Source organism: Typopeltis vanoorti, chromosome 4, assembly GCF_054136105.1.
Source record: "Typopeltis vanoorti isolate ZY-2024b chromosome 4, IOZ_Tvanoo_1.0, whole genome shotgun sequence".
NCBI lineage: Eukaryota > Metazoa > Arthropoda > Arachnida > Uropygi > Thelyphonidae > Typopeltis > Typopeltis vanoorti.
The window spans coordinates 22,818,206-22,835,321 of NC_143552.1; the positions used below are offsets into that span (position 1 = coordinate 22,818,206).

Here is a 17,116-nt window from a genome sequence, read left to right on the forward strand (position 1 = left end):
AAACTAATGGGCTCTTCCTTATCACCAAACTTAGCCAACCTTTTTCTGGAACACCTTGAAGAAAAAATTTTCACGTCTGAACCTAAACCAAAAATATGGCTACAATATGTTGATGATGTCTTTGCTGTCTGGAGTCATTCTGAACAAAAACTATATCTGTTTCTAGAAAAAATCAACATTCTTCATCCTCGCATCTAATTCACACTAGAAAAAGAATCTTCACAAGGTACAGGTAACCCTCGTATAATGCGGATGTTAGGTTCCTAGAAATGCTGTGTTATACGAGACTTAGATCACACAGAAAAAGTAGGGTTGGGTTCCGAAATTGTTTTTTTTTTTTTTTAATTATATAAACAACAATGACATATCCAACAAAAACAATATTTTTATTTAATTCAGGTAATTCATATAAGTTAAGAAAACAAACTATGACAAATACGTAGTATAAAATTATAAAAATTACAAATTGTACATAAATTTCATTGCACATAATGCATAAATGTTTTAGACACAATAAAATACAGTGCATATTTTAATCGTCACCACTATCTTCAGAAATAACATTTCAAGAAGTCAGTAATAAGACTTTGCTTTCCACTATGCTGCAATTTTTATTAAGTTCATAGTATGGCGATAAACAAATATCCAATTGTCTTGTGAATTTTCCTAGCGCTCCATTGAGGAATCATTATCCGTAAAATAACTTCCTAACTTTCTTGCCAAGTCCAATCCTTCTGCTAATTTCTTTAAACTGAATTATTTAACGGATTCATCACAATAAGAATCTTCGGCAGAACATTCCCTGCCATTTGGTTCGATGCCATCTATTAATTGTATCAGTTCCTCCTCATTTAAATCTGTTTCATCAATTAATTCACTCATTTCTTTTTCAACCATATCGCAAAAGCCCTCACTACCAAAAATGTGTGTGACGTTTATTATACGACGTAGCTCGGCATCCACTGGAGGTACAAAATTTTGTTCCATTACAGCTTCAGGCCATATTTTTTTCTACAAACAGATTAATGGTACTGCTATGTGTTCCCCCCCTCTCTCTCCCGTTAGCAAATTTTTACATGGAACACTTTGAAAACAAAGTACTTACCACAGCTACATACAAGCCACAAGTGTGATTATGTTATGTAGATGATCGATGTGTTTGCCATCTGGCCCTATGGACAAGACACTTTGGATGCTTTTGTCACCTACCTAAACAGCCAACACCCCAAAATTCACTTCACAGTAGAAAAAGAATCAAGTAACTGTTTACCATTTCTTGACACATTAGTCACCTGCCTTTCAGATGGATCACTATCTTTTTCTATTTACAGAAAGCATACATGCACAGGAAGATACCTACATAAACAATCACATCATCATCCAGTCCAACAGTACGGCATTTTAAAAACACTTACACACAGAGCCAGAACCATTTGTTCTAACGATACAGCTCTGACCACTGAACTCCAATACCTGCGCCATACGTTCTTAGCCAACGGCTACAATCCCTACAAAATAGATAAAATACTACATAGGCCCATTACTCTGCTCTCCCCTAATACACAAGAATACAACATGACCATTTCTATTCCCTATATCAGAAGTACATCGGAAAAGATAGCCAAAGTATTGTTGAAACATGCCTTCGCAACACTTTCAAACCTCATGTCAAGCTGGCAACTCTGATCCGCTCGCCTAAGGATAAACTTCACCCTTTAGCACACCCAGGAGTGTATGAAGTTCCATGTTACTGTGACTTGGCCTGTTATGGGCAAACAGGAAGATCAGTGAACATCCTCCTGAAAGAACATGAAAGATACATTCGCTACTATTACTATGGCAAGTCGGGACTGGCAGACCACGCTTTGGACACTCCTTCACACAGGATTAGATGGAGGAAAACGAATGTGCTATTTAGGAGTTGTTATAGATCTGAAAGATTATTTTTTGAGTCAGCAATGGCTTTGAAGAATTCTCCCAACCTTAACAAATATGGTTGCATTAATTTGCCAAAAATTTGGGAGATGGTTATCCTAAGAAAACCTCCCGGATAACTGCTTTTTTTTTTTTTTTTTTTTTTTCATTAGAGGGCGCCAAAAATAGGACTATAGATCTTTTGTCTTTTGCAATTATATTGTTTCACTTACTCACTCACTGGCGCGTTTACAAGTATTGTGCTCTGATGATGCTGAGTTGAAAATCAGCAAAATATAAGCGTTAATAAAACATCTTTGTTGATAAAAGTATTTGTGGTGTTGTTAATACCATGAAAATTAAGTCATGAATAACCATCAACACCTAAGCTTATCTGTTAGATTCATTTTGTTTGATTGTTCAAATTGTTGATTCATTTAAATTCTATCTTTGGAAACTTTGAATCCAGGAGCTGATCTTTCATTTTTCAAAATATAGGTGCGTTTTGGCATTTTTTTCCAATATAACCTTGCAACAACTCCTGGTTTTCCTCCAATTTTCAACCGATCCAAGATTTTAATTTTTTTCTTAGAGAGAAATGAATTTCCTCTTCAATGTTGGTTTTCTTCCCCTTTCATTGCAGTTTTAGTGATCATTACAATAAAAATAAACTTTTACATTAAAAAAAGAGCATTACATATGTATGTAACTCACCAGAAAATAAATTGCTCTGCTTGAGAATAATACACTTATGATTTTAAATGCACTTTCCTGGCAGAAAACGAAGACAATCAATTTTCAACAATAAACACTTTATACAGTAAACCCTAGATGGCGAACCTATGGCACTTGTGCCAGAGGTGGCACATCTGAGAATTTTGCTGGCACGTCAACGATTTACAGGTGATATCCTTTTATACGCTTATAAATTATTCAAGAATTTTTAATTGTTACAATACGTACAAGCTGAATTTTGTTTTACACAAGACAGTAACTATAAAGATGTGCATATGATTGGTGCGGTATTAACAAAAGATCACGCGACCTAAAGACAAAAGCAACTGACAAGTGTTGAATTGAAATGCTAATTCTCTTCAATCAAATTTCATAACATCTGAAACTGTCATAACAACATTCACTATTAGTTTTAACACATTCACAACAGGGTGTCATTTATCATTCCGATGGAACTTCTCATTACTGACTGGCTCAACTCACACAAACGTTTCAACCATTGGTTGAATTTTATGGCTTCTTGTTTGCATTAGAGGTGACAGGCGAACTCACACATTCATTATATGGGATGTTTCAATTCTTGGTAGTCTTTTATTTTAAGTTAGCCTTTGTGATCTGTCATAATGACATCAAGAATTTCAAATGCAATAAAAAAACACTTATTTCATAATTGAAAAATTGGACAAGAGTTTTTAGATACTATTTCGGTACAACATATAGTTTTGTTTAAGTCTATATAGCACATAGTTTCTGTGAGAGGGGAAGTGATTTATTAGTTAGTGCCATTTTCATTCCATCTATCTCTAATTGCACTGTTTGTTGAGAATGACACAGACTGCAAAACCCTCTGTACAATACCTTATTCAGTGATACAATAAAACTAAATTCAATACTTGCGCAACACGGCACACAAATTTAACAAAGATAAAATTTGATTTTTAAGTCCCACGGTGAAAAATATGAAAAAAAAAATGAAGGGTTATAGAAATTGTAGACCGCGTTATATCGAAACCGCATTGAACAAGGGATACTACAGTTTGTAGACCGCATTGTATAAGTACCGCGTTACACGAGGGTTACCTGTATTTCCTTTCTGGATTTACACATTCAACGAAAAGAAGATGGTTACATCTCCACTTCTGTCTATTGTAAGACAATGTTTCCAGGTCATTACATTCACAATTCATCTGCTCACCATCCGTCTCAAAAATATGGCAAATTAAATCATTACTAGCCAGAGCACACAGATTTTGCTCTTCCAAAGGATCTTTAAACCAAGAATTGGAAATCATCAAATCAACCTACAAACCAATCAACCAGATCTATAATTTGTTACCTTCTCCTAAAGACAAACTCTCACCCTTGATGCTACTGGCATTTACGAAGTTCCATGTTCCTGTAAGATGCCTTACTACGGACAAACAGGAAGATCTATTAATAAACATATCTCTGATCATCAAGACCATATCCGTCTCATTCAACCGCAAAAATCTAGCCTCGCACAACACAGAGTTGAAAACCCAAACCATAGGATCAAATGGAAAAACACCAAACTTCTACATAGATCCTTATATAAATATGAGCGTTTATATAAAGAAAGTGCTAAAGCCCTACATCACAGACCCAACTTAAACCGTACTGACGTTCTTACTATACCTAAAGTCTGGGAAATTGTTATACTTAATTATGTAAAATAAATTTATGTTATTTTATTTTAATGTAATTTATTTTTTTATTTCCTCTGTTTGGAAAGACCTAAGTTTGAAACCTGTCTATGTAGTGAAAATACTGTACAAGGGCTGATCAAATGAATGTGAATTGGTCAGTCTGATATGGAGACACAGTTACTCATGGGAACTATACCCATATGCCAAAAGATAAGTGGAGAGAAATTCATGATCTTTCACTATCATTTAAATGGAAGAGGAAAGGTTTCTAAGGAAAGGCAAGAATGGTAGGAAAAGGCACTGAAGAAGATCAAGATGGTTTGATGAAATTAGCAGTGCATTAGATGACTGAAATGCCCATATTTAGAACTGAAAAAACCACAGATTAATTTGGAAGAAAGTGTTGATAGGTAACAAGTCATAACAAAATTTAATTTACTGGACAATGAGATATAAACTTGTTAGTGCCAAAACAGCAGAAATGGATTTACTAGATTTAAAAATTTAATATAATAGAAACATATTAGATATAAGAATAACTTTCATAAATCATAAATAAGCTTAAAATTACCTGTTCTGAAATACATCTCCAACCAAGGTCATCCATACGATCGCATTCATAAGTTTCTCCAAGTAAAGGGTTAAAAGGTTTACCACAACGATTACTTGTGGTAGCATAAGCAGAAACTGTGTAAGCAGCAACATAAGCCATCTGTTCACAGCTGTCACTACATTTAGCAGCTTTGTCAAGAATATCAGAATATTCATAATCTTCAGTCAGTCGTTGAAGAGTTGATAATGGTTCATTAAAATTTACCTAGGGAAGGAAAAACACTCACTGTACTAATTATTCTGCTTCTCATTAGAATTTCAGAGACTATATCCATATTCTTAAGTTAGAGGGATAACATTCTAATTTAACTTTTGCATTCTAACTTTACAACTCAATTTATTTGAGTGGAAAGGAATAGACATGGATATTATCACTCCTCGCAAATATAATAATTAATCATGCTAAAAAAACTAGGACAATAACGCGAGGTTCCACAAGCAGGCTGTAAAGTTGTTTGGAAATTAACATCTTTCACATACTGATTTAATTAAGTGGGGAGAGATGTCCAAAAATCTCCAGTTCTCTAAATGATATATGACCTTCATTCCAGTGAAACACAAACAACATTTTGCTTATAACTAAAATTAACACACGTGAACCACAGTAGTAGGTTTTTTATTAATTTCGTCCTAGGTATCTTAGGACATCATCAGTACAGTAGAACAATACTAGGAATGACACAAAGGATAGGGTGCATGTGTACAATGGAATCCAAATTGCAAGCAGTGGCGCGTTGCGGCCTGAACTTAAATTAGATTCAACTGAATTAAATTAAAATTAAATTACAGTTAAGTTATTTTTACACAATTTTGTATGACAATTTGCCATACTTTTGGGATGGCAAGAACATCATTGCAGTTTAGATTTGGTCTGTGAAGTAGGGCTTCAGCACCTCAAAAACACAGCCACTCTAAATGGATACAATCTCAAAACCACTCAAAAAATCATCAGCAACTTCTCTACACATCAACCTAGACAAGCCCATAGGATTCCCATACCTTTTATCAAAGGCATCTCCGAACAGCTCTCAAAAATTATGAAGAAATACAATCTTACTACACCAACAAAGCCATCAACCAGATCCACAACCTGTTACCTTCGCCCAAAGACAAACTTTCACCTATGCTACTACCTGGTGTATGAGGTTCCATGCTCCTGTGAACTCTCTTATTATGGACAGACAGGCAGATCAGTTTTTAAATGCATTTCGGAACATCAAGACCACATCTGCCTCGCTCAACATGGAGTTGAAAACCCAAACCACAAGATCCACTTGGAAAAGACAAAACTCCTACACAGATCTTCATATAAATATAAAGAAATATAAATTCATTTTATATTTCTTTATATTTATATCTTTATATCTTTATCTTTATATTTAAAACTTCATATAAATGATATATAAAGAAAGTGCTGAAGCCCTACTTCACAGACCAAATCTAAACTGCAATGATGTTCTTGCCATCCCTAAAGTATGGGAAATTGTCATACAAAATTGTGTAAAAATAACTTAACTGTAATTTAACTTTAATTTAATTCAATTTAATCTAATTTAAGTTCAGGCTGCAATGCGCCACTGCACGCAATTTGGATTCCATTGTACATACGCACCCTATCCTTTGTGTCATTCCTAGTATTGTTCTACTGTACTGATGATGTTCTAAGATACCTAGGACGAAATATTTACATAATAAAAAACCTACAACTGTGGTTCATGTGTGTTAATTTTAGTCATGAATTCTCCACAGGTTTCTGTATATAATCAAATTTTGCTCATAGGAGACCGGATGTGGCTGTTGCCATGTTTATTCTAGATCAAGCTCTCCAATTTCTGTACTACCATCTTACATGCAATACTGGTGACACTCTTCAAGAGGTGTCACGAGTACCTGCATGTAAGAAGAGTGTCACTAGTATTGCATTCAAGGGTACAGCAGCAGCACAACAGTTACCATGTACTATCTAGCCACCTACCCTTAAGATTTATTATTCATAACTTATTTTAATGGATATTAAAACACCAAATGAACTAAATTATAAAAAGATGTTTATTAACTGGTGCATATTTCACTGGATTTCAAATCAGCATCTTCAGAGCAAACATAATAGTTTACATGTGACAATGGGTAAGTGAAACAATTCAAATTGTAATGGTCAAAAGATCTAAAGTCCTAATTTGGGATCCTCTAATGTTGCAAAAAAGAAGCACTGTAGTCCGCTCTTATCTGCGGGGGATGCATTCCAAGACCCACCACAGATACCCGAAACCATGGATAGTACCAAACCCTATATGTTTTTTCTTATACATACACACCTATGACAAAGTTTAATTTATAAATTAGGCACAATAAGAGATTAACAATAATAATAAAATAGAACAATTATAATAATATACTGCAATAAAAGTTATATGGAACATGGTCTCTCTCAAAATACAGTATGTTATTGTATTGTACTCACCCTTCTTCTTGTGATGATGTGAGATGAATGACGTAGGCATTGCGACGTAGCATTAGGCTACTATTGACAATATGTCAGAAGGAGGATCATCTAGCAATGATGATGGTTGGAGATCCTCGATAGTTAAAGGTTTTTCTGCCAAAACCTTTTGGAGGAACACTGTAATTGGAATTTGTTGTCTCTATTTTTTTTTTTAACTCATCCAAGTGTTGCTTGAGAGGTTGTAATCCTTCAGTGATCATACAAGTAACTTTAATTCTGCATTCCATAATTTTCTCCTTTAAATGCTGTGCAATTTGAAACACTTCGACAAATTTCGGTAATGTCCACATTGCTGGTTCTGCTTCAGTTTCTTCTTCATTTTGCTCTTCGGATGACTCAAGTTCTTCCAATTCTCATTTATTAACACTTCTCGATGACCATCAACATGTTCTTCCACCTCCTCATCAAGCATGTCGGCAAATCCTTCTGCACCAATTTGTCTTGCTATGTGAATGATTTTCCTAACTTCTCCATCAATCTCCGGGAAGCCTTTAAAATTATTCCTGACTTTTACCAGCAGTTCTTCCAGCAGGCATCTACAGTTTCTGGTTTTAACTCATCCATTGCAGCTCTGAACGTTATTGCATTAGCAATATTGAGTGATTTCATGAACTGCATTATGTCCAAATTATGATCTGCATCAACTGCGATTGAATGCAGTTAAATACAAGGCAGGTGTATGTGGCCTTGACAAATTGAATGATGTCCTGGTCAAGGGGCTGAAGCAATAAGGTTGTATTTGGGGGTAAAAATATAACCTTGACATTTTCATAGCAAACAGATTCTAGATGGTCAGGTGCACTGTCTATTATTAATGGGACTTTAAATTCCAATCCTTCTTCCAAGGATTTTTTCATTTCTGGGATAAAGCATTGGTGGAACCATTCCATAAAAAGATGCTGTCATCCATGCTTTCTGATTATGTTGCCAGAACATGGGCATGCAGCATTGCCACATAGTACCGGAGTTAATTTGTCCTTCCATGTTTTATGCCCTGGTGTAAATTCTATTGGAAATCTTCTTTTTCTTCTTCCAGAAGAGCCAGTTTCATTGCAACTGAAGACTTGTTTTTGATGGTGTCCTTTCTCTTTAATCAACTTACCAAAGTCAAGGTAATGCAGAAGTCATATTTCCATATACAAGTAGTCAAAAGGCATCACACCTTATTACTAAAGTACTCTGGATTAGAGATAAATGTTGGAAGTTTTTTTCATTCGGTTATACTATAAATTAAAGATGCCAAGAAATTATATTCTTGGTTTAATCCTTTATCCAAGTGTAAGCAAACAAAGTTTGCACGTGAAGTAACTTCACAACTGGGCTACTTGTATATAGAAGCTAATAACTTCACATCACTTGCCCTCCAACTGATGAGACCTTAATAAAGGTCAAAACTGGTCTGGGTATTGATCCTTCCAATAATGCATAGCATTATACATGTCTGTAAGGATGTGCTCTGCATTATAGGATACTAAGGCAAGTGATGTGAAGTCATTATGAAAAAGAAAACTAATTATACAAGTAGTCCAGTTGTGAAGTTACTTCATGTGCAAACTTTGTTTGCTTACACTTGGATAAAGAATTAAACCAAGAATATAATTTCTTGGCATCTTTAATTTATGTTGTTTTGTAATTCATAAAAGATGCAAAAAAAAACCCATCAGCAAACTGAAATCCCTCTGAAAGGACAATATGCAGAAAACTTGCCTTTTGCTCAAGAAGCAGTACTAACCTTCTGTTTCTTTCAATACCAAGAATGCTGAGTGCAACTGCTACATCTGTCCTCTCCACCCCCACACACCTAGATGGGGCCTCATAACATCACTGCCAATCTTATCCAAATCCTAGAGTGATATCCAAAGCAAATTACCTCTCATTATGCTAAGAACAGCTAACAGCATGCTGTTAATTTTTTTAGAGGTTCTTTATTTATGTATATCTTTTCCCCCTATGTTTTATAGGTTCTTTCCCTAGACCAGTGTTTCTCAAACTTCAGATATCCGCGTACCCCTTCTTAAATTTTCATTATTACCAAGTACCCCTACTTAAGTAATTAAAAAATATATCCATTAATTAATTAAAAACAAATTAATTAATTAAAATTAATAAATTAATTTAAAATAGTAATTAAAATTAAATATCTACTTTATTTGAATTTATATGTTCATGTAAACAAAAAATATGGTTCTCTAGAGATGTCAGACGACACACTCATGAATTTCATTTGATCCAGATGCAATATCAATGTTTTCTTGTTGCTTACAGCTACTTGTATTTGCTATATTGCTCTCTTTTGGAGGTTTTATAAATCCAATCTTTAACCAATGATCCATACGTAAGAATTTGAAAGCTAAAAAAAAATACTGTATTTACTCGAATATAGCTCTAACTTTTTTCCCAAAATTAAAGCTAAACAATCATATTGCGAGATACATGCGGGAATTTTCAGAAAAAAAAATGAAAATGGTGCGACTTACCAAGAAGCTCCTGCTCGCTATCACTACTTTTGGCATCGAAAACAGTTTCTTTGTGTGCATCGTCAAAGTCATCTACCCAAATAGGGTCATCTTCTTTCCCATTATTTCAAGCAAAAATTACCAGTAATTTACAAGACTTGAGATACATAGAGCAGTGAAGAACTGCATATGATTGTGCGGTATTAACAAAAGCTTGCACGAACCAAAGACAAATTAGCATTTCAACAGTTGGGTTGAAATGCTAATTCCCTTCAACCGAATTCCATAATACCTGAAACACGTTCACTATATATTTCTTAGTTTTAACATGTTAACGACGGGGATGGTGTCAAGCAAAACCATGTTCCACCGGCAACATATGGTTTTGCTTGGTCTGTTTCTGTTGGAGAGGGGATGTGATTCATTAGTTAATGCCGTTTCATCCCAGTTGTATCTAATTGCACTGTTTGTTGAAAAATATAATGACTCCTTTAATTATGCATAGCTGAAAATTATCACGTACCCCCTAACGACCTTTCGCGTACCCCCGGGGGTATGCGTACCACACTTTGAGAAACACTGCACTAGACATATGTATTTGGTGTTTCACTATGCTGCATACATGAAAACTAAGTTTTCTTTTTCACATATTTATTAATAAACTCAAACAGACATTTGAGTGCAACTGCTCTCTGGAAAATCAAAACACAAGATTCTCATCAATGCTTAAATTCACTTAGGGAAACAGGACCATCAAATTTTCTTGTATACAATCACACAGGAAAAATTACAACTCATCTCTGTGTATTCAATACATGCTTTACTAGCATATTCAGTTACTACCTGAAACAAGTACCCAAAACATTAACAATTTACTTCATAAAACTCAGCTATCCAGTACTGAAGCAGAAAACGACATACATGGAATAGTTCAGCATTTTTACTTGACACCTGTTAATTCCATACAAAGAATAATAAAAACCAAGAATTACATCAGTGAAGTTATATAAACTCCTAAATAGGAAATTGAACATATAAGGAAATCACAAAACACAGCCATTCACTCCTTATACTTTTCCTTATTTCTTAGAGATAATCATTTCCAAACTCTCCTTTATATGCTTCCATCCATTCCATTTTTTTATATCTTTCCACATGGCTATATATATATATATATATACACACAGTATATTGTTTTTATATCACAGTCGAGCATATACTGTATTCTCTCAGTTGTGACTGTGTAAAATGACATCACAATAGCCAGGTATCACAAGGCAAAGAGAAATTTTTTCAGTAATGGCAGACTGAATATATTTATTTCAGGTGTGAAAAAGTTTCTTTTCCACTTATTTCAGTGCACTCAGTATAAAACACGTCTGCAAGTATTTTAACTCCAACAGCATAGAAAGGTATGTACATCTTGCCGATCCATTATGCTGATGACGTGAACCATGAGGCATGGTTAGCCTTAACAGTCTTATGGCCAATCAGTAATAGCAAAACTACAAACACTGCTGCTATATTCTTCTTACATTAAAATATCGTTTTAATGTTATTTTATCGCCAACCCAATATTTTTATACATCTTTTATTTCAATTTTGATTATCTAATCTAACAACGTTTTCTGTAAATAAAATCATGCCTCTACTAGTCTTTTGCCAGAAACGCATTAGAAGAATCATGAATAATTTGGATTCCATCAGTTTCCTGATGCTGATGGTACCATCCATTTGTGCTCATAATTTGTACTATGTGCTCTATTTTCTTTATCATTCTTCATACTTGTTCTACATCTAATTGAAAAAAAAAATTATATATATATATATATATATATAACATGTTTTTATTCATTTATCTCTTTATTACTATGCATGATTATCTTGAGTACTGCTGTAACCTGTGGTTTGGCACAGTATGACCTTTGCTGTCCTTGCACAATAAACTCCTAATCAAGTAACTCTACAAGATAGAAGCAAGCTATCTTCAGCATGTTGTTTAAAACTGATGAAAATATATGTGTTTATATATGTTTGTGTGTATTATTTTAATTATATTCATTAAAATAATGAATATTATTTTAATTATTTCTGATTTCTTTCCAATACACTTAACTGCTTTAAATAATTCTTTCCCAAATCCTTAGTCTTTCATATATTACATTCACTTTCTTTTGTATCACATTTCTCTTGTCTTATTTACATTCACATAGAATTCACATAAAAAAAAAATTAAATAAGAGAAATACTTTCTACAAGAGATACACTATCTCTCTCACACTCACACATTCAATTTCCAAAACAAACAAACAAAAAACTTTGAATAACAAAGAAAACAAATTCCTTTGCTAAATCCTTTCCTAACGAGGTAGAAAAATTACCCTGTTTCAAAAAGTTATTCATGAAGAGAAAATACTTATTGGCTTTACAATTCTCTAAACAAATCTTTATTACATGAATTTAGTTCCTTTCTTTGTCTGAATAACAGAGTTTTCTTCTCGTCTTGGTATTCTGTAATACACACACACTATCATGAAGAACACTGTTTAGAAGAAAAACACAACTTTCTGCTTGCAACAAAATGAAAAGTTAAATAAACAAACATTAGACCAAAACTAGTACTGGAATTTGCTCCTTCCAAACTTGAGCTACTGTTTATTCTTTTAAAATGAGAAAAAACATTACAGGTCTTCTTCTAGATTTTCTAGGATTTTTATTTTCTAGTGGTTGAACACCATTTGAAAGAATAAATACTTTTAGATAAAGCTACAGGTCTCTGAATATATTCTTATAACTCTTTCTCTTCTCTACATAGAAAGTCCCATTTTCTTCTCATCTCCACAGCAAGTGAACAAACAGCTGTTACTTAGCTTTGTTAATGCTTCAATGTGTGAACAAGAGTGCACCAGCTTCAAACTCAAGTTAACCTCAATAGCACTCTCCTCGAATAGTAGGATAAAACAAAATGTAAAATAAACTTTTAGGTAATAAAGACAGTTTTATTATACAGGTTCACTCTATTAAAGTAAAAAAATGATAGTTTGTTGATATCTGCTAGCCAAAATGTAGTGCAATTTGAACTTAAAAACTGTCAACTGAATGCAATGTCTGTTGGCATTACAAAACATTGCCCAAGTTTAACGATAAATATAACAAATGTTATGATACTGTTTGGATAACAACATATTACAAAATGATTTATTAAAAATTAATTCTTTGTTCTCTTTATGGAAACAAAGACAAGTGAATTTAATTTCAGTGATAAATTAAATTTTGTGACAGAGAGTATTAAAAGAAGCTACACATCATGGTAAACAGAGGGAGGAGGAAAGAAACATGTTTAATTATCCCAATTTCAAGACTGCTTAATAGATAAGTTACCTAATTTATAGACCGTATATATAAAAAATAAAATGTGGTATACCTGAATGCAGGAAAGTAATCAGATACTCCATAGTATTCAAAAAAACAGGAAAGTAAAACTTGGATATCAACATGTCTCTCTCAAAAATAATGAGTCCTCAAAACCCAACTTCTCTCACTACTTTTTTTTTTAATCAATCTCACACAAGAGGTAACAGATCCTATAGTAGAGCCAAGTATAAGCAAATTAGTAATCGTCTACTTTAAAAAAAAAAAAAAAAAAAAAAAAAAAAAAAAAAAAAAAATGTGCTCACCTGCTTATCCACCATGAGTGAGAATTTTTAGTTGAGTTGGTCAAATTGAACAGTTTTATTTACATAATGCCTATTCTGATTCATGTTGTAAATAATTTTTGCATATTTAACTTACTTACAGCATAGATTAGTGAATGCTGGTCATTACAAACACCTACATTGTCAATTATAATAAATTTAGTTTAATCCTTTATCCAAGTGTGTGCAAACAAAGTTTGCGCCTGAAAGTATCTTCAGGACTGGGGTAAAGTGGTACAACACCGGCAACTCCTTGTAAAGGTGGAGCAAGCTACCAACACTCCATCTCCCATAATGCAAAACACATCTCTTTGCAGATATGTATAATGTTATGCATTAAGGGAAGAGCCACTACCCAGACTAGTTTTGACCTTTATTGAGGTCTCTTCAGTGGGAGCCAGGCCCAAGTGGAGATACCAGGCAGAAGCATTGGCAAGGTCATCTCCTCCATTTTGTATATAATATTTGGAGAACCTCACAAAGCACCAGATGTAGATTATGCACAAGAAAGGAAATGGTCTAACAAAAATTCAACAAGTCCACATAAATCATATCATTTTGGTTGTGTGTGTGTGTGTGTGTAAAAAGGCAAGCTGGATGTCATGCAGCTCAACTGTATATTACTGAATTTAAAAGGAGGGAATCAACCTGATATAATATAGTCAGAAAACACAACAGCACAACCAAAAGAGGTCTCAGATCTTGAACTGTCAGAATAGTTCGGCAAAAATTTAGAACAGGCTGCTCTGTACACATTAAACAACTGTAGGCCAACAGATAATGGAATACAAATCTGCCATGGAGGAATGCTGTAATGTTCAGTGTTAACATCATCAACATTTATGTGCCAATAGCTTGCATAATCTCTTGTAAATGCACACTAAAGGAGAATATAGCAGTTTGAGATATGTAATACGAAGCTTCCCAACGTAGAGAATGAATACTAGTCCACATTGGCTGTTCTGGAAGAGACTAGTTTTAGGGCGTACATAAGAGACAACTGTTTCCTTGGATATTATGATAATAAAACATGAAAAGCTTACATCATTCCAACTTCTTATTGACAATTTGCCTCCAAATTAATCTGTTATCTCTCAGGACTGCAACATTGTTAGATCTCATATTTCTGTCTTTCAAAGATACATTTTACTGTCTTCTTAATTAACCAGATATTGGTCTTCCTCTGAGTCTTTTTCCTATCATCCTGGCAGAAAAATACTTGGTTTGCTAACCTTTTCACTACCATTCTGTTTAAGTGACCATACCACCCAAAATTAACTCTGCTCACACATTTCTGAATGCTACAATGTCAAGTTCTTTCCTAATGTCCTCGTTTTTGTGTATGATTCTGCCAATAATGCCAGATGTTCACTTCTATAGTCTCCAGTCTTTGATCAAATGTCTGACTCTTCTAACCCAGTTATAAGATACATCAGTTAAAATTGGTTTGAATAGTGTCATGTGTACAGTCAGTAAGTTACAATTTCCAGATAAGTCATTATTAAATAAGATGAAGAATTGGAAGAAACAGTGTTGAAATTAAGTGAAGAAGAAGGAAAGATATGTTGATAATGAAGACTGAAAGAGCTAAAACAATGATATTCAAAGAGAAGCAAATGAAAAAATAAAGATCATTGGAAATGAGCTAGAAGAAGTCAGTAACTTCACGTACCTACGGTGCAACATGATGCATGATTCAGACCATAATAAAGAGATAAAATCTCTGATAACAAAAGCACACCTACAGGCAATGGACAAGATATGAACTAAATCAGTGAGCCTTACAATACAGCTGAGACTTCTGGAAACATGCACAATCACAAGTGATCTCCATGTTTGTGAGACATGAGTAATGGTCAAAGATGCAGTGAAGGAATGTTAGCTTTTGAAAGAACATGTGATGGAAAGATTCTATGAACTGGATGGATGCAAAAGGTAAAATAAAAAATTGGATATAAAAAAAAAAGTAAGCTGCAAAGAGAATCTAATGCAGGAAATAATTTGAAGGAAGCTTAAACATTTTGGACACATCTACAGAATGGATAACAGTTGAAAGATCAAAACCTTGATGTTTGGTATAATGGATAGTATAAACAGAAGAGGCCAGACAAGACAAGAGTGAATAGATAATGTGAAGGAATGGTATGGAAAGAGTTTGCAGAATTTGAGTAACCTGGCAATGGACTCATGAGCAATGATGATGAGCTCTGACTAATTCCTCTCTTCATCATCACCAACAGCTTTCTTCAGTCCACCGCTAGACAAATGCCTCGCCATGTTTCTTCCATTTTAGCTGGTCTTGTGCATTTCTCCACTATAAATATCTGTAATATCTCATCATCCCATCTTACCACGGGTCTACCTGGTTTCTGATAACCAGTTCTTGGTGTCAATTCTGTTGTTCTCTTTGTCTATCTATTGTCAGACATTCTCATCAGATGTTCTGTCCAGTGCCATTTTTTGCCTTTTATTACTAAGGTAATGTTCATTACCTTTGTTTGCTTCCTTATCCAAGTATTGTTCTTTTTATCTAGCCAGGTTATTCCCAAAATGGCTCATTCTATGTTTCTTTGTGTTGTTTTCAGTTTCTCTAGATTATTAGTCAGACTCTACGTTTCACTACCATAGGTAATTGTTGGGAGTACAAACTGGTTGTAGATCTTTTTTTTAGACAGTTTGTATAATTGCTTTTAATCTCTCTCTCTCTATAATAGTTAAAAACTTTCCATCCTACTGTTATTCTAGCTGAAATTTCATTATGCAATGATTATCAAGTTTATGGTTGTTTTTAATGTTTTTTCCTAGATATTTGTAATAATTCACTATTTCAATTTGTTTTCATTGTGAAACATTTCCCTACATATTTTTGTTTTTTTAAAACAAAAAACAAAAATTCATTTAATGCAAAAATCAAATGTTCTAGTTCTTTTAGTGATCGGTTCTATTAGAATGATATCATCAGCAAATCACAGATTCCTTAAGTAATCTCCATCAATATTCAGTCCTATTTTCTCACATCATATTCATGGACTGTAGCAAATAATTTGGGTTAAATAGTCTCCTTGTCTGACTCTGCTTTTTATTTCTATTTCTCATCATCATCAAATTCCTGCCATGTACCTCAAGAGGTGTACAGGATATGACAGTACTACATGAAAAAATTACATCATTACTAACTTCCTATCTACAATTTTCCTCCAAATCAGTCTGTTACTTGTCAAGACTCCAACATTATCAGATCTTATATTTCTATCGTCTAAGGCACTTTGTACCGTATCAATCCACCTATATCTTGGTCTTCCTCTGGGTCGTTTTCCTGCCAACCTGGCAGAGAACACTTGTTTTGCTAATCTTTCCTCTCCCATTCTATTTAAGTGACCATACCACCTGAGATTAGCTCTGCTAACACATTCCTGGATGCTGACAATGTCAAATTCTTTCCTAATATCCTCATTTTTAATATGATAATGCCATTGATGCCACCTGTTCACGCCTCTAATCTTTCTCAGGACTCTCATATCTGCGGTCTCTAGT

At 34.0% G+C, this 17,116-nt stretch overlaps 1 protein-coding gene across 1 annotated transcript in view; it reads right to left on the reverse strand.

Annotated features, from left to right (window-relative positions):
- Positions 1-17,116, reverse strand: part of Osbp (oxysterol binding protein) — a 325,446-nt gene that overhangs the window by 131,742 nt on the left and 176,588 nt on the right. The window contains exon 8 of the mRNA XM_090391682.1: positions 4,888-5,133. Coding sequence (XP_090247808.1) covers positions 4,888-5,133 — 246 coding nt within the window. The remainder of the gene's footprint in view (positions 1-4,887; positions 5,134-17,116) is intronic.